The 24,581-nt window shown below is 37.6% G+C and overlaps 1 protein-coding gene across 2 annotated transcripts in view; it reads left to right on the top strand.

Annotated features, from left to right (window-relative positions):
- Positions 1-15,111, top strand: part of CAPZA2 (capping actin protein of muscle Z-line subunit alpha 2) — a 31,011-nt gene extending 15,900 nt beyond the window's left edge. For both annotated transcript variants that reach the window (XM_068997000.1, XM_068996991.1), the window contains 7 exons: positions 637-700; positions 1,275-1,481; positions 2,663-2,742; positions 6,913-6,991; positions 10,526-10,597; positions 13,172-13,234; positions 14,126-15,111. In XM_068997000.1, the coding sequence (XP_068853101.1) occupies positions 637-700; positions 1,275-1,481; positions 2,663-2,742; positions 6,913-6,991; positions 10,526-10,597; positions 13,172-13,234; positions 14,126-14,266 (706 nt within the window). In that variant the 3' untranslated portion in view covers positions 14,267-15,111. The remainder of the gene's footprint in view (positions 1-636; positions 701-1,274; positions 1,482-2,662; positions 2,743-6,912; positions 6,992-10,525; positions 10,598-13,171; positions 13,235-14,125) is intronic.
- The last annotated feature ends 9,470 nt before the right edge of the window (positions 15,112-24,581 follow it).

The following is a 24,581-nucleotide window of genomic DNA, read 5'->3' as shown; positions in this document are numbered from 1 at the left end:
ATGTCACATACTCAGTTGCATAAAAACAAATGTTTTTTCAGTAGGACTTGCGTAATCAGAAAGCGGTTCATTGAAAAGATGGGTGCCTGGCAAGTAAAACCCTATTGTGTGTGTTGGGCACCTTTAATCAAGATGTAATTCTTGGCAGAGGAGAGATCTGTATTGTTTAATGATTAGAGCAACTTCATTTTCTGTTTCACAGTAGATGTTACTTGAACATCTGTAAGATACTGCTTCCTTAGGCCCTACTTCTATATCAGAACATTATGCCTACTGTACTTTCATGCCAAAATTAGTTTCATCTGTAAGAGTGGAGATGTCTGGCTTAGTAGGTTGGACCCCTGTGGAATTTAAACTTTATCTGTTCTTCCAGTTTCTATGAGTTACTGTAAAGCTTATGTGTTTATCTATATCAGGGTACTTCTGAATGTAAATTTTTGAATAGGATTGGTTGGAATCTGTTATACAAGCACCAAGTGAACCAAAGTGATTCCAAGTTTTTTGGCATGCTAGGGTAAAGCATTAATAAAATTTTTTAATGCATCATTGCCCAGATTATTAGCTATTATTTCGATTTCTTAACTGCTACTAAGTAAAAAGATTGTGCCTGATTTTGTTGGTTTTTTTCTCTTGTAGTGCATTTGCACAGTACAACTTGGACCAGTTTACTCCTGTAAAAATTGACGGTTACGACGAACCGGTATGAATATAATTAAATACTTGCAGTCTTCCTTAAACTGTTAAAGATGTTCTGGTATTGGAATAGTTGTTGGCAAGAAAATTAAAAGAAATGCATCTTCCCTACCAAAACACAGAGATTGTGCCCCTTCAGTAGTACCAGTACCAGTCCCATAAGTTAATCACTTAGGGGTACCTAAAGAGCTTGAAATTTTAGTCTGCGACATTGGCTGAATTGAGTGTTTTGTAGCTGTAAAAACAATTTGCTCCATCTTTAGTAGTAGAAGACAGGAATTTCTATCTTGCATTGTTTGCTGCAGTAAGAGGGTAAGATTCAAGATTTTTTTTTTCTGAGGTAGTGTGTCATAGTCACCTTCTCCTCTCTTGCTATATGCATATTTTGTTTAAAATGTAAGTCTTTGGATGTGATTAAGCTCCCATTAAATGCAGGATATAATTAGATTTGGCATGGCATTTTTTTTGTTTTTATTGAATAGCAAATGTTATTAACTACTTTTATTATTAAATAAGTTGTATATAATATAAATAGATATTAAAATGAAATATAAATTTTAAACTTAAATTTTACAATACAGGTTTTGATAACAGAGCATGGTGATTTGGGAAATGGAAAATTTCTGGATCCCAAGAACAAGATTTCTTTTAAATTTGATCACTTAAGAAAGGAGGCTACTGATCCTAGACCCCATGAAGTTGAAAATGCCATAGAGTCCTGGAGAAATTCAGTTGAAACAGCAATGAAAGCATATGTGAAGGAACACTATCCAAATGGTGTCTGCACAGTAAGTGCTAAATTACATAACCACTGTACCACTATACATAGATAAAAATTTTAAAAGGGAGCTATTTGTAAACCAGAAAGATAAGCAGTTTTGACTGTAAAGAATTTATTCCTGTCAGATATTCATGAGAAATGAGTGAAAGCTTCAGAAATTTAATGTTTCAGCTATTGGATTATTAGTGGGTGGTTACTGCAGGTCATAGTGAAGATTTACTTCTGTATTTAAACATTTTTATTTAAATTTCTTAAAGCATTTAGACCTTTTGTGGACTACTGCAGGTTGATCCTGCTGATCCTGGCTATCTGGTTGGTTGCTTAGAAGGGGAGAAAAATTCCATAAGACAGAAATGTCTGCCTTGGCTTGCTTTACTGACAAAACTGTCTTAGTAAAGCAAACTGGTTTTGCTTCATCATATCTCCTATATAGCCAAGTGTCGTATTCTTACCACCAGAATTGGTGATTCTGATAGCTTCTTAAAATAAAACCTCTTAGTCTGGACTAAAATAGCATTTACTTGCTGTTATGAGCCCTGTGACTATTTAAATCTCAGCAAACTGATCTACTGATAGCTGTTCTGTGCTTTATGTTGATGTGACAGAAAAATTAACTACGGGAAAAAAAGTAAATCAGTTGCCAAGTTAACAGGTTGAATTGGATTCCCAGGCAGGCAGATGAGTTCCAGTTCCTGTAAAGGAAACCAGATTGTATGTTTGCTGAGATAATTTTTAGTAGTATTTGATTTGGGGGCATAAAGCAGAATAGAGGACTAAACCCACCCTTTTAGTCACCTTTTTGCTATTCTGTACGGGTTTAAATCATCATATAGTTGGTAGAATAACTGGTGTTTGAAACCCAGCTGGTTATATATATATTGTCTCAGTAGTCACTGCTATAGGCTTAAAATTCCTGTAGTGGCAGAAAAATGAGTTCACAATATATAAAATTTAGTTACGATGATTGACCTTCAAGTTTTTTAGTCTTAGATTTTTCTGCATTGTAATAAATACTTTCATGTTTCATGTACAGGAATATTATGTCTAACCATAATGGTTCTAAAATGAAATTTTACAGTTTATATAACAACAGTAGAACCAGACATCTAAGCAGTTGAGTAAGATCTGCTGAAACTTTGACTCTGTTCTTTTTTTTGCTTCTTTCTTTTTTTTTTTTTCCTAATTAAGGTGTATGGTAAAACAATTGATGGACAGCAAACCATTATTGCGTGCATAGAGAGCCATCAATTTCAAGCAAAGAATTTTTGGTAAGTTTTTGTATGGATCCACAGACAGTAAAATACAGCTAACTGAGTAAGTGCCATTACAGTGATAATCCTTAGTTCAGAGAAGAAGGTGGATGCATATCTTGTATGGGACCTTTTTCTCCCTCTACCCTACTCCCAAGTTTTTCTGCCAAAACTGCAGAAATCTCTTCCTTTGTGGTAAGTAGAATGGCAGACTGTGTGCCTGCATCTCCTTTGCAGAGCTTCGCAAAATTCCATATCACACATATGACATATGTGATCAATTTTCCTGTTTATTGCACTGACACCAGTACTCATGGCTGTACTCCCTAAATGGTTGTTTTGGCTTGTTTTGCTTCCTTTGTGACTGACAGAATAAAACCAGTTCCTTCTAGTTTTAATTTCTCAGAGAAAGAAGGTGACCAAAAATCACTTTACAGTGGGACTTAAGTGATTAATTTTGGGATAAGACAGAAAAAGGTGATTTTGGATGAAATAAACTCTTACAAACTGCATGCAGTGGTTTGGTCCAAAATACTGATTGCTGTTTACCTTCTTTGAGATAAGAATTAGGAGAAACGCAAAACAGGCACCAAACTTGAAAGAATATAAAGAAGTTTATTAACAGACCTAAAACAGGGGAAAAAAAAAAAAAAAAACACACCTTCAGAACACTTCTCCTCCCCCCCACCTTTCTCCCTTCTCCCACTGACAATGTAAAAAGACAACCCTTGAGATGTTCAGTCTGTTTACCACTTCCATAATAACCTTGTTCAGTCCATTTAGGAAGAGGAGTCTCTCTTGCCCATGCTATGAAAACATTATCACACCGAGACAGCTGCCCGGGTTGGTTCTCTGCTCGCATGTGAGTCCCTTCCCACAACTTGCAGCTTTTCCTACAACTGCTTTTGAGGGTCCACTCCTGAAGTTTTTTGGGGTACAATTTTAAGGTTGAGCCGTTCAGAAGCAAAAGTTATCTTCACCCATCTCTGGGAGCATTTTATCTCTAAGAGCAGAGGCCCTTCTCCTTCCCTGGGAGCAAAGGGTCCTCCTCATCTTCATCTCTAGGACTATCTCTGGGAGCATCTCTAGGAACTGATGAGGTCTTCTCCTTTTCCATTTGGAATAAAAGTCCTCATTGCTTCCATCTCTCCCTGTTCAAACTTCTCATGAAATTACAGCTGTTTCAGCATCTGCCTATCTCAGCGCAGGTGCTTTTGCTCACAAGTACAAGTTGAACACTCCACCCCCCATGCCTTCATGAAATTACAACGGGTACTCTGATATATCATAGCTTTACAACAGAATTTCAGCTTTAAGCATCTCCTCTTTCTCCTCCCTCAGGTTTTCAGCTCTTCACAGCACTAAAAGGGTTAATCTCACCAGGCCTTGCAGCTGGAATGTCGCTTATCGCTGTTGCTCGCATGATCTTTGCCGGACAGTGGTGCAGCTTTTGGCTGAATCTTGGCCACACTGGAGAGGGGGAGCCGAGCCGCTCCGGCTGCCCACAGCAGGGCTGGGGGGGGGGTTCCATGGCTGGAACAGGCCCATTGGCTCCAGGATGACCATGGCCTGGCCTGGCCTGGCCCAAGCAGGGCATGGGCCGGGCCCACTGGCCCCCGCACGGGGCCCTCAGCCACCTGTTCCAGTGCTGGAAATGAGACAGAGCTGGGGGGGGGTTGTCTGTTCTTAAGTGTGCATCACAGAGGTGGTCACAATTTTCAGTGGCTTAAATATTTGTTCATATTCAAACTGGCCATCTGATAGGTTCTGTCAGGTCACAGAGGAAGCTGTAAGCACCCCTTTGCAAGAACATCACTTCTGAGACTATGCTTTGCTGACCCCATGACACTGCAGCTTTCTTTTTTTTTTCTGGACTTGGTTGAATGATTTTTTCCATAGTCTGAAGTGAACTTTGGATAGCTCGGTACAGGAAGCTGGCCAGAGGTGACATAAAATATCACAGTATGAGGAATGGTTAAGGAGGTTATATCCTAAAGATAGCTTATATGTGCAGTTGTCAGAAGAAAGGTATTTCACTATTATTTGGTTTGCTATTTTGCATCTGCTTGCAATTTATATTAGTAATCCCACAGGTAATGAATGGAAGTACAGAAATCTTTGGGTTTTGATTTTGAAATTACATATCCATAGTAATTTCAGCATGTGTATGGATCAGTTGAATTATTTGCCCAGTACACTGATTTTTATTGAATTTGCATAGCTAATAAATATTTTTTCCTATTGACTTAAACTTGGCTAGTTAAATGTGCGTGTTTTGTACAAATGTTAAAAGTAACTTGAAATAATACTGGTTTTCTTTTTAGTTTGGACATATGAATGAATTTTGATATTCCAAATAATTATTTTGTAGTCTTTAAAGAAGAGGAACAGATATGCAGCAGCCTTTTATAGATGGAGAAAATCTTTCTTGAAAGTTTTCTTTATTAAAGTTATGGTTGGGCATCTATGGGTAAATATTGACCATGTTTTTAAGTGTTTTTAATGGGTAGTCAGACTCTAAATCTTGTTCTTAGTGAGTTGTAATAAATGCATACTGGCTTGGGAGATTTAGAGATGGAGGAATGGATTCCAAGTTAACCAGATTGCTCAGTTATCCAGCTGTATGGCTGGATATCCAGCCCAAGCCACAGCCAATATTTATTCTCAAGGTGTTCCAGCTTTTTAGGCATTTAGAAGTCTGTCAGCCTACTATGAGAGTAAGTTTGCTGGGTGATAGCAAACCAATATATGCTAAAGAAAAATACTTTGTGATTATTTGAAATACTATCGACGTAGTAGGATAGATGGCTTATTAAAGAAAGAAAAGGAAAGTTAATCTCTGATCAAACATTCTAAGTCAGCCAAGCTAAATAAGAAAATGATATTGTTCTCACCTTAGAGCATTTCCTACAGAAAAATGCTTCTGAACTTGAATTTTTGATTTTTTTATTTAATAGCAACTTAAGGACAAAAAAGATATTCCAGAGTAGAAGCACTGTAGTCATCTTAACTTCAAGGGACCACAGAGCAGCTGAGAAGCAAACAAATCTTTTAGCTAGCCATTGAATCCCAGGCATTCAAAAACTAGAATTGTACCTAAGGTATAATCCAGCACGTAAGTTTCTCAAAATCAGTGGGTCAGTCTATAAGGCTACTAGTAGTATTAATGTCACTGAGTTGGGCAACCCTTTCAGTTTTCTTAGCAATGTCAACTTCTGAATTGTCTTAGTTTATATGTTCAGTGATAAGTTGGATATTGTCTGAAATAATGACCAATGGCTTTATAGTTGAGTTACCATTGTTATTATCTAAGATGTGTAATTATATAGATTCATTAGTAGCAGTTAATTTTAATATTTTATGTCTTTTCTCTCCCCTTGTTGAATGCACTGGAATCTACACCTAACGTTAGCCGGATTGGAACTCATAGTGTCAACTTTTTTCTTTCTTTAAGTGTAAACACAGGACAAATTATGGACAGCTGCACTGCATTCTTAATACAGCTCTGTAGTACTAACCTAATCCACTAACCTCCTAGCTAAATAAGAAGATGTCTAGGTTACAGGAAAGAAATCAGGTGAAACTACACCGTACTCTCCCCATACTGTTTTCTGGGTGTTTGGAACACCCTTTAAGCATTTTGGCAAGGATTCTGAATTTGTAGAAGGAAACTGGAGGGAAATTGTTGTCCTGAAAGGAAATGCTGGAAGAGCTGAAAGTTACAGTTACAATTACTAGTTAAAGTTAACTAGTTACAGTTAAACACAGAGGAAAGTCTTGCTGCTTTAATGTTCCTTCCATTCAAATTTTTGATAGCCTGAGGTGAAGTGTGACTTTGGCTGATCTAGGACATCACCCAGGTCCTAGAAACAAAATACTGACTGTGTGTGCCTAACTACAAAAGAGGAAGAACACTGCATGTTTTAGGTACTTCCAGAAGTCCTACTGTTAAAAGTTCCTTAATAAGAAATCTCCTTGGTCCACAGTGAAAACTGAGATTAAATGTTTTGGGAAACTGTTCTGATCTTGATTGATTATGAGACTGAATCTTTAGGGGAAGATTTTCTGCATGTGTAGTTGCACTGCAAGTTTCACTCTCTGGTTTCCTTTGACTACCAGTTGTATGTTGGGATTTTTTTCATAACTAGTGGGGTGACATTCAATTTCTGTTTTATTGCTTTTTTTAAGGAATGGCCGTTGGAGGTCAGAATGGAAGTTTACAATCACCCCCTCAACCACTCAAGTGGCTGGCATCTTGAAAATTCAGGTATGCTTATCTCAAGCTGTGTCCTGAGCTATTAAGTCTCCAGTCATTATCGAGGGAGACTCAGGCCAGTGTATCAAATATATTAAGGGAAAATGGGGACCCAATAAGAAAGGCAGCAATGCTCATTCAGTTAAGTGTTAGTGACTTAATTTGCATATTTATCTAATCCTTAAAAACATAAAATATGTGTTTAATGTAATGATTCAGAGGACTTGAGAAGGTGTATTCACCTCTGCTAGGCATATTCCTCTTTGGTTTCCTATTTCTTGAATTCTTGAAGTGAGACAAGCCTTTCCTTAGGGTAGGCCCTTTCTGAAGCAGATTTTTTTTTTTTCCATTTTAACTGATAACAGGCCTTTTTCATGTTTTCTTATTGTTCAGAAACCTTTGGTTTCAGCAATTCCACCATAGAAATTTTTGAATCTGTTGTTTTCTTCATTCATTATTTGGCTTTCCTGTTGGCTTTAGGGCATTCAGAAATGAAGAATTCCAAGCAGACAGAAGTCTTGAGACCAAAGGAAGTCTGACTGTCATGTGGTAGGCAGGGAAACTTGACTTCCTGGATTGGTTCCCTGGAATGTGTACACATACATTGCAGCAGTTTATTGAAGCAGTTTCTGGGATCAAGGACTGGAAACTTAGTGCAGTCTGACTTTCTGTGTAGTACTTCATTTATTTTTTTTAATGAGACAGAGTCAATCTTTTTTTTCTTGCTGTTTTTGTGCCCCCATGAGTTTTGCTTGTTCTTACTGCTCAGTGATGACTGCAGAAGGAAGGTGCAAAGGAATGTTTTTCTAGTCTGAGGCTAGGATGTTATTTTAGGATGTGGTGGCTGTGTTCAGATTCACCCAAGCAAGGGGACCCTGAATCTGCTTTCCCATGCTAGTGCCAGTTCTGTAACATTTGGAATGGTAGTCAAAATGTGAGCAGCCATTAGTACGTTGCCAGATCACAACAGTCATGGTAAGCAGCCCCTTAAGCAACTTCAAGGCTTCTCAAGACTTTGTCACTTAAATCCAACTTGCAACAAAGCAGGCATTTTCTCCACAGCATGTAGTTTTGGTTAAATGTCTTAAGAGGTTTTCCAGAACGAGGAAGCAGGTGTTCACCTAATTCTTGGAAAGGTTAGGGCAGCAGCCTAAAAAATAGTCTGAATGAGGAATTTATTCAGGTTCTAATCAGCTTTTCAATTTGGGCACCAGATGATTTTGTCTTTTAGTACTATTTCACGTAATTAATCAAGTCATTATTTATATTTATTAAAGTTCTGGAGAGTGATGAAAAGTTCTACTTTTTTGCTTGTGTAGAAACTACTTGTTTCATCAAAGAATTTTGAACTCAGTTTTAAATTTTTAGAAATGGTATACAATTTCTCCAGTGTATGTGAGAGTGCACAGTCTTCACCTCTCAGAAGAAACAAAAAAAGTACTTTAATTTTTTTTTTAAGGAGCACAGTATTTTTCTAGAAAAGGAAGTCTGTGCAGCACTAGTAAAATTTTAGAGTACTGAAATTTCAGTCTTGTTTGCAAAATCTTTGGCAGCAATACACTGTTGCCCTGTTTCTGATAAGACCTTTTATTAATAAGTTGGGGAAATTGCAACATCACCTGCTATCTTCAGGTGTCTTCAGTATTTTTAAGATCATTTGTACAATTTCTTACTTTTTTCTTTATTCTGGTTATAAATTCTAATATAGGAGATTCTCAATTGTTGTAATCTCTTCTGTGTAATTTTCTTTAATTATATTTAAGGGGAAAAGCAACAGCAGAGCCTTTTACTAAAACTAAGTCCCTGTGGTATTTAACATGGTCCAACTGGATGGAAAACAACTCATAAGTGTACTGGTTACTAATTTATCTCTTAGATAATTTGTTATTCTCATCCCTCAGTTAACCTTTCCAAGAGGTTCTGTTCATAAACATCCTCTTTCTTGTAGTCTTCTGCACCTAGACCTAGCATTCTAGAAGGATGTCAGCAGTGAGGTATAGTACAGAACAGTTACTTCTCATATTTTGTTTAAGATATAACACATCCCAGAATTGGATTTGACTCTCCATCTCTGTTAAGCTTTTAGGTCTGAGTGTTTGCCAAGAATGTGACCCAGTGACACAGATAAGATGTTTGTGCTGGTGTTGGCCTAAGAGCACAGGGGAGGTTTGGGCTCTCTGCAGTGAATCATGATGGACAAGGGAGAATACTTACATTGCTTTGGGTTCTGCTGCTTCATTGGGAATTCTTAGAATTGTGCACTGAGTAAGCACTTCTCATCTTTCAGAAAATGGATTGAAAAAGACTGGCAGAGGTTTTACCCAGCAATGTTTGATTTGAAAAGAAACTTCTTCTGTGGTTAGGTTGACGCCTTTTGTTAAAAAACAAGTATTTGACAATAAGCAAAATAATCGTGTAAGATGAACCATAGGCAATAATGTTTTACTCATATAGGAAAACTTTCCTTTGTGTGGTATTACAGCTGTCTTACTGTGTGTCATTTTTTTTCTGTTATTTATGAAGCTGAGGGTCTTTTGCACTTATGGTCATAATGCATAGGAAATTATACTATTGTGCATTAATCTCAAAATTATAATGTTATGTTGTCTAATAGGGTGACACACAAATGTTTCATTTTCTCATAACATCAGCTGTGTTGACTATCTTGACTTTATCAAAATTGTAAAAAAATCTTCAAAGGTGCTTATTTAAATGCCAGTGACCTGCACAACTTCTATATCAATTATTGTTAATGATCACACGTAGTTTTATATGTGCTTCCTGATTTTTAAGTTTTCCAACAGTTTTATTAGGAACTAAATGTTTTCTTATCTGTCCCTGAATTTAAAAGTACTAAAGTTAGCTTGAGTAGTTTTAGTGGTCTCCTGCAAAATAATCAAGGAAGCTATTATGTAGATACAGCATTTCAAGAATAAATTCTTTCATTCGGCTTTGCTATCTAACCTTGGGAACTGCTTTGTCTAGATAAATACCAGCTTTTGTTATGAGCCCTATCTATAGAGGAAAATATCAAATCCAAGGAGAGCTAGAAAGGGAAGCTTAATGTTGCACTATCTTAGAAAACAGTTTGGGGAAGCAGAAAAACCTCACAGTATTGTGAAACCTTCACAAAACTATTCTAATTTTAAGTATATCTTCACCATTTAGAATAGTCTAGTCTATTCATTTCAAGGGTTTCTAGTAAGGTCACATAAATAAAGTGTTGTTTTCATGATGTTAGTGAAACCTAAACTTCTTTGCTTGGAATAGTACTTAAGGCTATAGTACTTAAGTACTAATAGTAAGCTAATAGTACTTAAGGCTTAAAAATGTTTCCAGAGTAGCCTCTTCAGTATTCCCCCTCTAAAATAGTGAATTCTACCTTATTTTGGTTTTTCTACTTGCTTTTGTTCTGTAACATTCTGTATGTGGTTTTGGTTGATTTGTATAGGTTTCTTACTGTGATAAATAACACAACACTTGAATTTCCTGTATGTTGTTGATTTGTAAAACTTAATATGAGATTCTTTGTTTCATTTTCTCTAGGTTCACTACTACGAAGATGGTAATGTTCAGCTGGTGAGCCATAAAGACATACAAGATTCTCTAACAGTGTCTGTAAGTGACCTTTAAAAACTTAGTGGGTATATTAAAGTGACTTTTTGATTTAAAAATAGAAGCAAGCTTTAAAAAGCTCAGAGGTTTGAGAAGTCTGTTCTTCTATATGTATGGGAATTAATGTTCAAATTTACAAATACTTTATATGTAATATTTACTACTTCTGCCTAATATGTAGCTAGTATTTTTTTTTAAAAAGTAAAAAAATATTAACGTATGCTTGCATGTGGCTTATATAAGCTACATTAACTTTGATTTTAAAGCATTAATTAGCTTGTTGTCAGTCTTCCTGCGCTTTATTTAAGCTTTGGTCTGCAGAGTGACCTATAGAATTAATTTTTGAATATGAAGGAGGTTTGAGTTAAAGCAACTGACTTTAGTAGTACAATCTCTAGGACACTGCCTCCTTTGCTTGCTGGAAGAAGGACCAATATGCTAAAATAGTAAACAAATGGTACCAGCTGAGAAGCAGTAGTGGGTATTTTCCCTTCATTTTCTCCATCTGTAACTGCTGCTGTCAGTGTCTTGCTGTTCTGTACAAAAAGCCCTTTCAGAGATACTTCAACTTGAGAATCATAACACATTTTATATTTAAAGCATCATTTTTTTCAACTTCTTACCAAATAGATTATTATAGTAATGAGGAGCAAACAATAGAAATAAAAGTTGTTTGGAAATATTACCAGATATATCTTTTAAGGATTGATAATGTTCCACCATGAACAGCTACTTCTTCTGAAATAACATGTCTATAGCTGTGTTTAAAAACAACAAGATTTTCTGTTGGAGTGTTTTTAATAGAATTTAAGATAGTGAGGTTAAACTGGCAAAGAGAAATTGTAAAAGTTAACAGTACAAGTATTTTAATGATAATGACTAGCAGTGGCCAATTTGGCTCAATAGGTCAATTCATCAGTAAAGAACATTGTTTGTTAGTATAAAGCAAGGCTTGTTGGTTTTTCAGTTGCAACAGTACCATAAAAAATGATAGAATGTGGTGCCAACTGATAACACTTCTCGAGCTGTAGATATAAAATTACTTCTGACCCCCCAGAGCAGAGGGATCTATTTAGTCTTTCATTCAAATAAGAGTTGCTTCACGGAAGGTTATGTGGATGCAGTTTTGCTTTCAATAGTTTTTGCTTCACTTGCTATTGAGAAGAAACTTAATCCTGTTTTGCAATTCACTAAAGTAGCAGCAGACTGATGAGTGGGAAAACATCTTTTACATAACTCAGCTAAAACAAAAGCAAGTATGCTACTGGTTACCAGTTTTTAACCTTGGCTTTGAGCTTCATAGAGGGCAGAGGCTGTACGAGTTCTTACTTCACACAGAAGAAATGGTAGGTAGATTAAAAGGAGCCTCAATGACTCCTCTTTTTTGTTGTTTATCAGAGAACCGATTTTAAAACTATTAACAGGCACAACAGAAATAAATGACTGAAGAGTTCTCTTGCTGCTAGAGTTGTGAATAATCTTGCTGAAGGTTATTCTCTTATCCCTTGTTTTCCTCTGAGACAAATAAAACCACATATCTCTGAATTTTTCCTTTCATTGGCAGAGCCTTTGAAAGTATTTCCTCAGTTCACTAAAAAGTCAAAACCTTTTCATTTTTTCATCTACTTTGTCTCTGCCTTCTCCTTCATGTCTCTTGCAGTGTCCAGGAGCACTTCCACAGCTATTAGGTGCAGTTTCACTGAAACTTTGTACCAGTTATGATTGAAGCTGTCAGAGTTTTCTCCATGTCTTTGCAGGAATGAGGGATTACATGGGACAAGAACACTCCTAACTTTAAACAGCTTCCTCAAAAGCACACTTAGGAATGTCTCCAATACTAAGTTGGAAGTTTGGAAATTCATGAACCCTCACTTCCTTCTGGGGACTTCGTTTAAGCACTTCAGCTAATTTGCCTCCAGATTGACTGATGGGGCATATTTTATTTTTAAACAAAACACCCACTGGCATCCTTAAACAGTTTTTTTTCTGACCTCACCCTTACCAGTCATGATGAAATTTGCACCTTCATTTTTGCAAGAGGTATTTGGGGATAGTTTTAGAATACCAGGTATATAAAGCCTAGTGTTTTCTTCCGCTTAGTCTCCAGATTCAGAATGTTTACTGGTGAACAAATCTGTTTTGGTTTCATGGTTATATTCTACTATAACTTCTGGGTTAGCTGATGTTCTTGAAGTTTTCTTGAATTTGTACTGGAAATGTAGCATTGATAATGTTGTTATCTGTACTTGGCATGTTTTTAGAGACTTTGGTGGGCATTGTCATATTTCCAAATGTTGATCTGTTCCATCTGTCTTTTTATTGTACCATAGAATTCTTAATCAAAATATGTTAATGAGTTTCATGGCAATCTTTATGCTTGTAACAGTTTGATTTTATTTTTCTATCATCATCATATGGGATATGCCTTTTGGATGAGTGTTCAGTTTTGATTTAGCCACTGAACAGTCAAGTGTTCTCATTGAGTCTGAAATCACTCATAACTATAGGAAGAACATAATCCAGCTGGTCCTAGAATTATGCTGTATATCAGACCTAATTCAAATGGTTTTTTCCTAGAATGAAGCCCAGACAGCAAAGGAATTTATAAAAATTGTAGAGGCTGCAGAAAATGAATATCAGGTATGTTGGAAACAAATACTGTATTCATACTCATATTTATAGCATTACCATATACTCAACCAAAGCTAGTATTCTATAACTAGCAAGATAATGCAAGACCATTTAAATAGATTACGTGCTGCTGTGAACTCTGTCTTGCCTTTTCATACCTTCTGGTGATTGTGCTTAACATTACAACAGAAGTAATTTTCTGAGAGTGGAAAAGTTCCTTGCATGATTAAGTTTCAGCAATTCTGGTGTCTTAAAGCATTAGTGCATTCCCTAGGTGGAATTTTTGTACAGATTCTGTTCAGAGGCGACTCTGTTAGACAGCTTTGCTAAATACGACTATAGGCATTACCTACTTCAGTTAGTCATTTCAAAGTTAGGAAAGTGTAACTGTTCTGGATACTCTCTGCAGAACTGGATACACATTCATTCAGGCCTTGAATATAAGGTAAATTTCAGACATCGTGTTCTGTGAGTTTGAAAGAAATACTCTTTAATAAAAATGTTTGAAGTATCTATTGTATGCATTATATTCAAGTTCACATGATGTGTTGTGGACTGACTTTAGCATCCCCACAGGAAAGACAGTAGAAGACTTTCCTATGTGGAATTAATGATGTATAAGCTAACTGTGATCAGCATTTTATTCATGCTGCTGATTAACCACACTTTGGTTTGCTGAAACACCTTGGCTATGGCCAGGTTTATTACATGTCTCACTAATTTTCTTCACAGAGTCTCAATCTGTATCTAGCAGCTTTTCTTCATTAAATATTATTTCAATTTAGCATGTTTTTATTAAGCCTGTTTAAGAGGTAGCAGGCCTCAGAGTCACTGAATGTTTATATGGCATCCTAGTTCTGTTCTTCACATGTCTGTTCTGTGTGACTTTGTGTTTGACAGACTGCTATCAGTGAGAACTATCAGACTATGTCGGACACTACTTTCAAGGCCTTACGTCGACAGTTGCCAGTTACCCGCACCAAGATTGACTGGAACAAGATCCTTAGTTATAAGATTGGAAAAGAGATGCAGAATGCTTAAAGTGAACATTGCATGACTGGATCATTTTAGTGTCCTTGTATACAAATAAAAATTATTACAAAAAATATTTGGAACTGTCAAATCACCCAGTCAGCATGGGCTTTTGCCATTGAAAATCACTGTAAGTAGTTTGGTTAGAGCACAAAGCTTAGCTAATTAACTTTTTTTTCTTTTTCCTTCCTTTCAGAGGGTTGCAACTTCACTATAGCTGAATATCTTCCTTTAGAATTTCCGTTGTACCTTTATTTTTTTATAATGAAGAGACCATGCCTTTAGTTTTCAATTACACATTAAGAACAGTTGGAAAAAATATTTTTGCATATGATAACCCTTCCTCTTGCTTTCATGTGAAATGGACAACTTGAAAAATTTGCTGGATTCCTTGTGGAGATCAATAATATGCATTTCTAGGTCAAGGTCAACATGGAGTTAGCCACAGGTGCTGGTTTTGAAATCATCTGTCCTTTCATTGTATGTAAAATTGGGAAAAGCATTTTCTGTATCATTTAAACCTGTCAGAGGACATGCTTAGCTAGCCCCATGGTAGCTAATTTTTTTTTTTTTTTTAAAGAAAAGGCCAAGGTCTAATGCTGTTTTGAGGTTTTGAAATTAAATAAAAGTACTTACTCCAGAAATGCATTTAATGCTTTTTTCTGACAGTTACTCAAATGAGCTCAAACTCCATCTGCCCTCCAGGTTTTTTTTTCATAAAGCTACAAATGTATTATAACAAGGCATATTGTAATATATATAATCCTGTACTCATTACTATGTCTGTTTATTTTTTTCTTGGATTGAAATGTACTAAAATTCAATGTGACATTAAAACGCAAATTTTCTATTTATTTGAGTATCAGATTGTTTCCTGATATAGCCGATTTTTGGTGTTTCTAAATATTTTTTAAATTCTGCTTAAAACAGCCACAAACTTGTGTATTTAGGGATTGTAATATCATTATCGTTTTCATCTGCATTTAAAAAACATCTGCATATGGAAATCTACTTAAAACAGATGTATTTCGGCTTCATATTGACTACAGAGGATAGAAGAAATTCCAAGACCGAAAACTAATACATTTGTCTGGAGAATACTTTCCCTGTCTGATATATCTCATTTTGAAAATGGATGTCAGGTATCTAAAAACACAGACTTCGTTACAAATGCTTTATAACACTTCCATAACATGCATAGATTTCATTTTTAATTGGATAAAAACTTGTTTTACAATATGCTACCTACTTATATGCTCATGATGGAAAGTTAAACAGCTCTTTATTTTTTACAAGGCAGATGTTTATACACACTCCTAAACCAGTAAAGCTTACACAAAGGTTTTATGTCTTTGTTTACAGCATGATCTTACAAATTACCTTAAACTGTTAAATTACAGCATAGCAAGAGAAAGAGTCTAGACTTGTACTGGGTATAAAAATGTACATATGAAGTAGTTTGCTGTTTGAATTTCAATAGCAATATCCCAATATTCTGTTCTTCAGTGCTCTCTTACACAGAGGTATAGAAGTTCTTGAAACTGCTGCTACTTTACAGTACTAAACTGTATAGTAGAAGAGTGGGATTTGTTCTACCGCAGTCTTCCTGGATAGTTGCCCTCTCAATTATCTTTGTAGTTCAGCTCCTGAACCATGTTGTTCTTTTCAAATTAGCTCATAAAAGCTGCATGTGAGCTAGTAACAAATGCTGAGTCACTGTCAAGTCAGTCTGTCAGTCTTAACTAAGATCTAAATACAAACCCTATTTGAAGAATTTCTTCCAGTGTATTTAAGAACGAGGTAAAAATAAAAAGGCAGTGAATGAACAGTTAGGAGAATTGTTAATGGGCAACAGCAGTGCAAATAACTTTTCTAGCTGTTTAGAATGTTGCATATGACCAGAATCAGCACTGACTAAAAGTCAGAATGCTATTTTTCTTACCTGAAATAAAGAGCTAGTTTTAAATATATTCCTAATAAAGAGGTATTTTACTGTGAAGTACTCTATTACTGTATTTCCCTCTCCATTTATTCAGTCCTGTGATAGTCTTAATTCCTTATCTTGAAATAATTGCTTCTTTCAGGTTCAATTCTACCAGTTGGATAACATAAGTAGATCTGTATTACTTATGTTTTTTCTTGTGTTAATTTTTAGTCTGTGAGACAACTTTACACCTTGAACATCAAATTTATTAAGTTATAGCTTCAATAAAGCCATTTGTAAGTAAATCAACTATTCTGTTACTTTTTAAAAATGGTGTGCTGTATCATATTTAGGGGTAATGACTCCCCAGATGAAGCTGACCTGACTGTCAGCTGAGGTACATGGCACATTTGGAGTTCTTGATTTCTAGCAAAGTTTTGGAAGTCACTTTGCACTTTTGTTTCTATCCCTGCCACTTTTAAGTTGGAGAATTTTAGAGCTTGCTTGGTAGGCTTTAGGGTATTTTCTGTAGGTAAAGCACTTTCTCTGAGAAATTTTGCTGTGGCAATTGTCTTAATGTGAACTACTATTTGTTTATATTCTATTTTTAAATATAAAGACAAGCTTTGTATTGTTCAATCTTGATGTAATAGACATTATGGCTTGTAAAATGGACTTGTAAAATGCTTGTGTTTTTGAAATGTATTACATCTTATGCATCTTAGTGCCCCTTTATATGAAGGAATTTTTAACTTCTGCAAGTAAGCGGCTGTTCTTTGTGAACATCTGCAACAGGAGTGGCAATTCTGCTTTCAGGTTTTCCTGAGCAGCCCGTTTTTGTATGTCTGTCTTAAAATGCATACTGTGGATAGAATGAAACTTCAAAATCATTGTAATTTTGATTACCTGGCTACTGCTGCTTACTGCTCTACGTGCTGATAACAATTCTGCCATCTGGTTCCACTGGGAACACTGCGACGCAGTTCATTAGTAAATGGTCACTCAGCCAGGATTAAAAGCATTGTGTGAGGCTGAACATCCTGAGAGATACGTTCTCTTTGGGGAGGGCTCCAGCTGCATCTATGGCAGCAATGTAGTTTATGCAGTTTGGAAATCCCTCTCTTATCCCCACTTTCCACAGACTGGTTTGGCTCTCAAAGCCGTTTTGGTGCTCTTGAATTCACTTCCTTTTGGAGAACTCAGAACAGGGACCTGGGCTCTGAGTGTGCACCAGGTGCCCTCCAGCTCTGAATGGTGACCTGAGTCCATAGCAGTGGTTTCTTTCAGGCAGCTTGAAGCCACCTACTTATGTATTGAGGATGTCTGGAGCTTCAGACAAAACTGGGCCTTCACATTTCCAGACTGTAAATACTGTAGGTATAGAAGTTGCATCAACTGTTCGATTCTGTGGATTCACTCCTCTCATATTGAATTACTTGCTGACACAGACATAGCTTCTGCCACATTTGTTGACTGGAAAGATTGAAACTGTTCTTCATCTGATGCAATTGTAAACTAGGTTTAGATTAAACTTAGTTTGTTCATAACCTTGAAGTGTCTATTTTTGTGTGACAGTATCAACTGAACTTTTTTTTTTTTTTAAGGGGAAAATTTGCATCAGATTTTAACCAAAAAGGTAATTTTTTTTCTTTTACAGCTAAAAGGAACTGTGAATATGCACTTTATTCCTTCTGTGAAAATGAATGTTTAATACTTGGTAGGTTCTCTTATTAGCAATATTTTCCTCTGCTACTGTGACTTGCGTACCTGTAACAGGTATTGCTCAGCATGATGTTAGCCATGTGCTCATCAGAAAAAAAGGGTCAGAATGATAATCACTGTCTTAAAGGATACATGCTATAAATACATTTAGACTTTTCTGTGCATCTTTTCTTTGCAAATCAATAAACTTGTGCAGGGGTAAATCTGTCAGGTTTGTTCCTCTTCAGTCAGCTTCTGCCTGACTAGCTGCAGTTTGAAATAATGTCAGGTCAGAAACAACTTCCAGTTTATGGGTTGTAAATATATCTAGTAAAGTAGGTATATAGTGGTCGAATGGTTTGGGAGGACACCACCATATGCCCATAATGATTTGTAGTAATTTCAGGTTTGCCTTTAAATGTGCTTCACCATTTTCAATTTCAAGTGTTTACTGAGCACAGCTGTTTTAGGCATCAGTGAAAGAATTGAGATTACTTCCTTTAATAAGTAGCTTCCCAGTATGCAACTCAGTTTGAGTTACCCTTCAAGATTATTTCAGAATTTACTTAAAAATATTAACATAGAAGGCTAAGCTGCAGCTTTGCCACACCACTGTGAATGCAAGACAAGCAGTGTTGTGAAGAGGGGTTCAGAAAAACATGCTCCCTATCTCTTTCTTAGGAAGTAAAAATGCCCCCAGAGGCCTTGCCAATTACAGGGCTCAGTGTGCTTGTGGTGCATCTGGAACCTAAGCTACTTTCTTCAAACACAGAGAAGTGAGTTTTAGTCCCCTGAGGTAAAGAACGGATTCGGCTTCCCTGAAGCAAATGTTCTTATAACTGGCTGAAAGGAAGCAAGGCTATCTCCTCTTTTGCAGGTGAAGTGTTTATGAACCTAATTGAAAATTACAGCCACAAGCTCCTGAGTCCAGGAAAAATCCTTGCCTTTCATTCTCTTGGGCTGGAGTGGATGGAAAGTGTTTCTTTGTGCCTGCTCAAGCAGCCTCCCTGCCCAGTGTGCCGGCTTTCTTGGGTGCTGGGTGGTAGTGTTGCATCTGTTGCTGTGGCTGGGTACTAAACGTTAGATGCCCAAAGGCAAAAACGTTGCTGTGCTGGGAAGGTGCCAGAAGCTCACACTGTGCAGCAAGGGGCCCAAAGATTAGCCCTGGGATTTGGAATGCTGTCATGCTGCCTTTTTCCCAGGTGAGGCAGCACATCCAGTTGTAATCCAAGATGTGTCAGTAAGATGATAAAATAAAGACTGCGATCAATTATGATTTTCTTTAAGGAAGAAAGGTGCCATGTGTTTCCACTCAACCACAGTTCCTGTTCAGCCTGTGACAGGGAGCCTGATGCTGCAGCTCTGAGGAAAGGGTCAGTTCAATTCAAGCTGCACTCCAGGAGCACGGGTTGGATGGAGGCTGGCTCAGCACTCAGAGCCAAAGGCTGCTCTGTACAGTGCCCGTGAGCTGCAGCCTCTGCTGCCCATCTGTCTGGGCACATGTGCTACAAGCATTGATCGAGCTGTTCTCCCTGTCCTGGCGCAGCCTGTCTTAACCAGGCACAACTAGGGCTGCTGCCCCAAATGTCCTGGTGGCCCTTCTGTTAATAACCTGCTATTTACAGTGACCTGGCTCTAACCATGCAGTAATAACTTACACATAATCTGGAAATTAGGGAAACAGACTTGGAAAAGGAGCAGGGTAGTTACTAAATGAATCAATATTCAAAATAGAAACAGATTTTTTAAATGCATACATTTTTAACTTCGCTGTGACACTTAAGGTTAATATCTGCATATGCACTGGAGTAAGCTCTGAGCTTTCAGGAGCCATTAGCAGTTTTAAACTAAGTAGCAGGAAGAAAAATCTGCTCCATTTTTTCAAGTGACACATGATTGTCAAACCAGCTTTTGGATGCTGTAAAACTGGTAAGTTTTGCAAGTCTTTAACTTGACTGTAACAACAGGAACGATAGGTAGCAAAAACGATAAGCCAAAAAGCAGTTTTGATTACAGATTCTGAAGTTCAATATTCAGTTGGAAGATTTCTGAAAAAATAGTGGTGTTAGAAATCCTTGAATGGAATGTGAAAGCTTACCTTGGGGTTTTTTTTCCAGAGCTGTTGCACCATCACCTGCATCTCGACTTTATGTGGTAGGACAGACTTGTCTGCTCTGAAATAAATTATTAAAGAGTATCCTTCCTCTCCAAGTTCTTGTAGGTTTTGGTATTATTAATATTAAGGTAGATAGTAGGAAAAGACAAATCTACCATGCCAGGTCTTGACCTTTTTTGTCTTAGCTGCGGGCATACAGAAGGACTTTTTCCCATTCTCATTGCCACGTTTTATATATTTGAAGAGCATCTCCAGACTGTAGCTTTTAGATTAAAGACTGAATACTGCAATTCCAATTACTACATTAAATCCAGTACTCTAAGTAATTTCCTTACATTCTCCTTTTTGGTTTCTGCACATTTTGAGATGCTTGTTTTTCTTTGCATATTGTTCATTTCAGCCCTGATGATACTGCAGGCTATCATGATACTAAGCTGGTACTTGTGTTTCCTTTTGCTAGAATCTGGTCTTCCAATATTCTCTAGTATTATCTTCATCAGCTATTAGGAATTTTAAAACCCATGTTAAATTAAGGAGATAAAACCAACCAATCAGCCACTACTAGGTAGGTGTGCCTGATGTTATCCTTCTCTAATGACAAAGCAGGTACTGGGAGTGTACAAAAATGAGACCATCTGCATCCTAATGATGTGGACCAGCCAGCACACAGATTCTGAACTGAGAGCATCTTGGCATGAAAAGACGGGCTGCTGTGAACTTTTCCAGGGTGATGAACTAAATCCTTGTGATGTGGGATATTGTGCCAACAACAGGTAATTTGTTTTTCAGTAGGTACTGACATAAGTTAAAACTGAGGAGTTAAAGTGCACCACCCTGTCTTGTGCTAGGAAGCACATAGTATGCTTCTTTCCTACCTCTTTTCTATGGAAAGGAAAAGGAATTAGTGATCAGTCAGAGGTGACAAGCTCTGAGATGCATCTCACCTGGTGAAAAACTGTATGGTAGCTGTTGTAACATCCATGCAAGAAGCACTTTCCATATGTCTCAATGCGTGTCTCCACCAATCTAGCCAGAATTACTTCTAGAGTATCAGAAAAGTGTGAGTCATTCAAGAGTCTGTTTAAAGTTCATGTAGGCGTATACTGAGTATGAAGGGTTCTTTATCTGTGCTTGGTACCAGGAGCCAGCTCAACTGCAGAAGGCTAGACCTGAGAGATGCTGCTAAGAAAGTAAATGCCATATGCTCACTAAGAATTGAAGTGCTGCTCCTGTTCCAAGGCTTTGCTGCAAGGCAAAGGTTTCTGCATGACTGATTCTCTGGGTGCAATAGAATTTGTTAAAATCAGTAACTAGTAGGGGTAAAATTTTCCCAGTTTGTTACTAAACTTAGTGAGCCATCATCCATCTTCCCTGTAAGAAATTGTTTCAGCTGGAGACAGTGTGCCTTGTAGTCCTACCAGCAGTTGATGTGCCCAGAGTTACTCCACCTGAATGTAAAGGAAGAATGGGGGGAGTGTGCCAGTATATAATTTCCCAATGAATAAACTGGCTACCTGGATTTATCTCTGGGTAAGATCCTTTCAGACATAGTTAAGTTGCTGCCCAGATTGTAGCTGCTGACAGAGTGGTAACCCAGAGCCTGGTGTCAAAACACAGGTGATGACAACATTGAGAATCAGGGCAGTAGCAGATGGAACCTGGGCAATCTCACAATCGACAATTACTGTTCTACGAATCATGAAAGTTACCAACAAAGTAACATACCCAGTAAAAGAGGCTCCAGGCTTATCTAAAACAGTGGGTTTTCAATGCAGCTGATGGGTTTGCTGCAATCATGTGGCAGGCCTGTGGTGGAAATCACCACACAAGGTGAGCAGCATTACTGTCTCCTTTTCTCAGAATCTCTCCTAGTTCTTTGATGTAAGGAAAAGCCCCTTCAGTGGGGCTATTTGTGCCTTGCCAGCAAGATTAGGAAATGCTGAGCGGAACAGAAGTGTATGGCTGAAGCTCCCTGCTTGCCCACTAGGGTTTTCATCTTGTTCCTCTTCCCTGCTGCCATGCAGAGCAACTGATTCAGTCAGCAGCATCACTACTAAAAGGGAAGGCAGGATGGACTGAATTAAAGGATGCTGTGAGAAGGGTATTTGGATCTGAAGAATGACTTCTGGGTGCAGAAATAGAAGGCTGTGACCCAGCAAGAACAGATCAAGCAAAACTGGAGAGCAAAGGAGGGAAGAAGGTAGGACATGATGAAGCCAGTGTGTAACACAGACTATTGTTCTGTAGCCCAAAGTTAAAGATGAGCTCACAGAGACCTTCATCTGTGGAGAGGGTAAGAAGAAGAGGCTCTATGAGGGAGGTTTTCTCAGCAATGGCATACTGGATGGGTGTGGAGAGGCAAGACAAGCAAGCAAAGCAGAAAACAATTGCATCAGACAAGGCAAAAGGATATTTTGGTACTTGATTGTGCAAAGATTTAACAAGATTTGGCTTGGGAGCCAAATCTAGCTGTGATATGGGTAAATGACATGCCATTTAGATGCTACCTGCTTCCATGGCTTGCTCAATCCCTTCCTGCCTACAGGCAAAGCTGTTCTTGGCCTCTGTAATTGTTGCCAGCCTCAAGCAGTAATAATTACCTGTACATGATCCAGCACAGTGACTGCTCTGTTTCCTTCCTCTGAAAGTCTGGAGAAGAAGTAAAATGTAACTGCCAGTGGATTTCTGTGCTTCTATAGAGGTTGCCGTGTTGCAAATGCTAGAGGAAAAATAAACTTCACTCTGCTAATTGCAGATTTCACATGGGAGAAGTTGAGACCTTTTTCTCTCTTTAAAATGTTTTTCATTGAGTATAATACCAACACTCACTAAATTGAAGACCATGCTCAACATATTTTTCCTTAAAAAAGAAGGTCAAGCTACCAATCAGTGAAAAAAGGCCATGTCTTCTACATCTCCCACAAATGCATCTCCTTAAAAAAAAAAAAAAAAAAAAAAAAAAAAAGAAGATTTACTGTTTGGCTTCAGTCCAAGGCATGAGCAGAGTGGGGAGCAGAGCTTTTGTCCTTTTCCTCGACCTCAATAGGGAGGCAGAAACCAGTGCTGGTTCCCTCCGGGCTTTTGGCCATCTGTCTCTGCCTCCCTGTTTCTCTCACAGCCTCCCGTGACGTACAGAACATGTGTGGATGCAGATGCCAGATTCTGACTTGTGGAGAGCTCTTTTTTGACCAGGGGCCAACCTAGCAGCTCGCGTGGTTCCTTTATGAATCCTAAGCACATACCATCCTGTACAAATACTGACATGTCTTGCTCCACCACCTTTTATAAAGAAGCTTAATAAAATACCTCAACGAATCTGTGTCCACAAAAACACATAAATGCTCCTGGAAGATATTCCATGGCTTTTAAAAAACCCCAAACAATTTGCTTTATCAAATATGTGTGTTTGGGATGGGACACTGCCCCACCTTGATGCCTAAGTGTGCTGACAGTCAGGGTGAAATTCCCATCTCATTTTTAGGGAAAAAAAGTAACTGGGCAAAAAAGCAGCAGAAGAAAATAGATTTTTTTTTTTTTTTTTTTTTTTTTTTTTTTTTTTTTTTAATTTGGTTGGGATTTTCTTTCTGGTTATTTCATTATTTTGAACACTACCCAAAAGTACTGAAACTCTGCTCTGAGTTGCACTAGCTATTTAGCAACACCTTCCTTTGCCCTCTCTTTGCACTGACATCTGATTCTTAACTGAGCCAGTTCTAACCTGGGTTTTGTTACTTGTCTTGCAATTAGGGCAGCTTGTTAGTTGAATTTTTTGTCAGTAAAGATCTTAAAACAACTTTCAGGCAGGCTTTCCTCCTTCCCATGCAACTACCCTGACACATTCTATAGCAGCATGTTTTCTGGAAGAGTACTCGTGGCCATGGACAACATTTTGTTAATAGTGAAAACAATTTTTTTAAGCTTTTTGACATGTGGTGCTCAAGGCATATTTCACTTTTCCTCATTAGTATTGGTGGCATGCTTTTAAATATTACTGTCTTTAAGCTGAAGATTATTCCTGTAATACTGTAATATCCCACTTTTAGAATGGGGAACAGAAACTTCAGCCTGGGCACACTGTTCAGAAGTCTGTAGTTGCATACTTTTGCAATATCTTTAATAAAAATACATCGATTAAATTGTAAATTAAGCACAATTTTTTATTTCAGTGTTTCTTACCCTATTTTCAATTTTCTGGATTGTGACTAAGGACTGTGTGTACTTTAGTTGAAAACAGATTTTTGCTATGTGATTAAGGCATTTTACGCAGACTTTGGTATGTCTGAAAAGCGCTGTGTGCGAGATCCCGTGAACTCTCCTCCAGTGCTTTCATTCCCGTTGGCAAACTGCTTCTCAGCCATTGCTGATTCCAGCTTAGACTGCCACCTGCAGTTCAACCCCGGTGTTGTTTAACATGCAGCTGATAACGCTTGATGGTGCGCTATGTGCATATGTATTTGTATGTGTGTAAATACACATCTGGGCAGAGGCATGCATACCTATGTGCATTGTTGTTTAACAGGTATCTAGATTAAGAAGTGTTGGGCATAACGCTGCTTAACGGGATTCAGTTGCTAGTGAAGGAA

The sequence above is a fragment of the Aphelocoma coerulescens genome, chromosome 1A, assembly GCF_041296385.1.
Source record: "Aphelocoma coerulescens isolate FSJ_1873_10779 chromosome 1A, UR_Acoe_1.0, whole genome shotgun sequence".
In the NCBI taxonomy this organism is placed as follows: Eukaryota; Metazoa; Chordata; class Aves; order Passeriformes; family Corvidae; genus Aphelocoma; species Aphelocoma coerulescens.
Note: the sequence above shows the minus strand (reverse complement) of the source record. Positions and strands in the feature narration are given on the sequence as shown.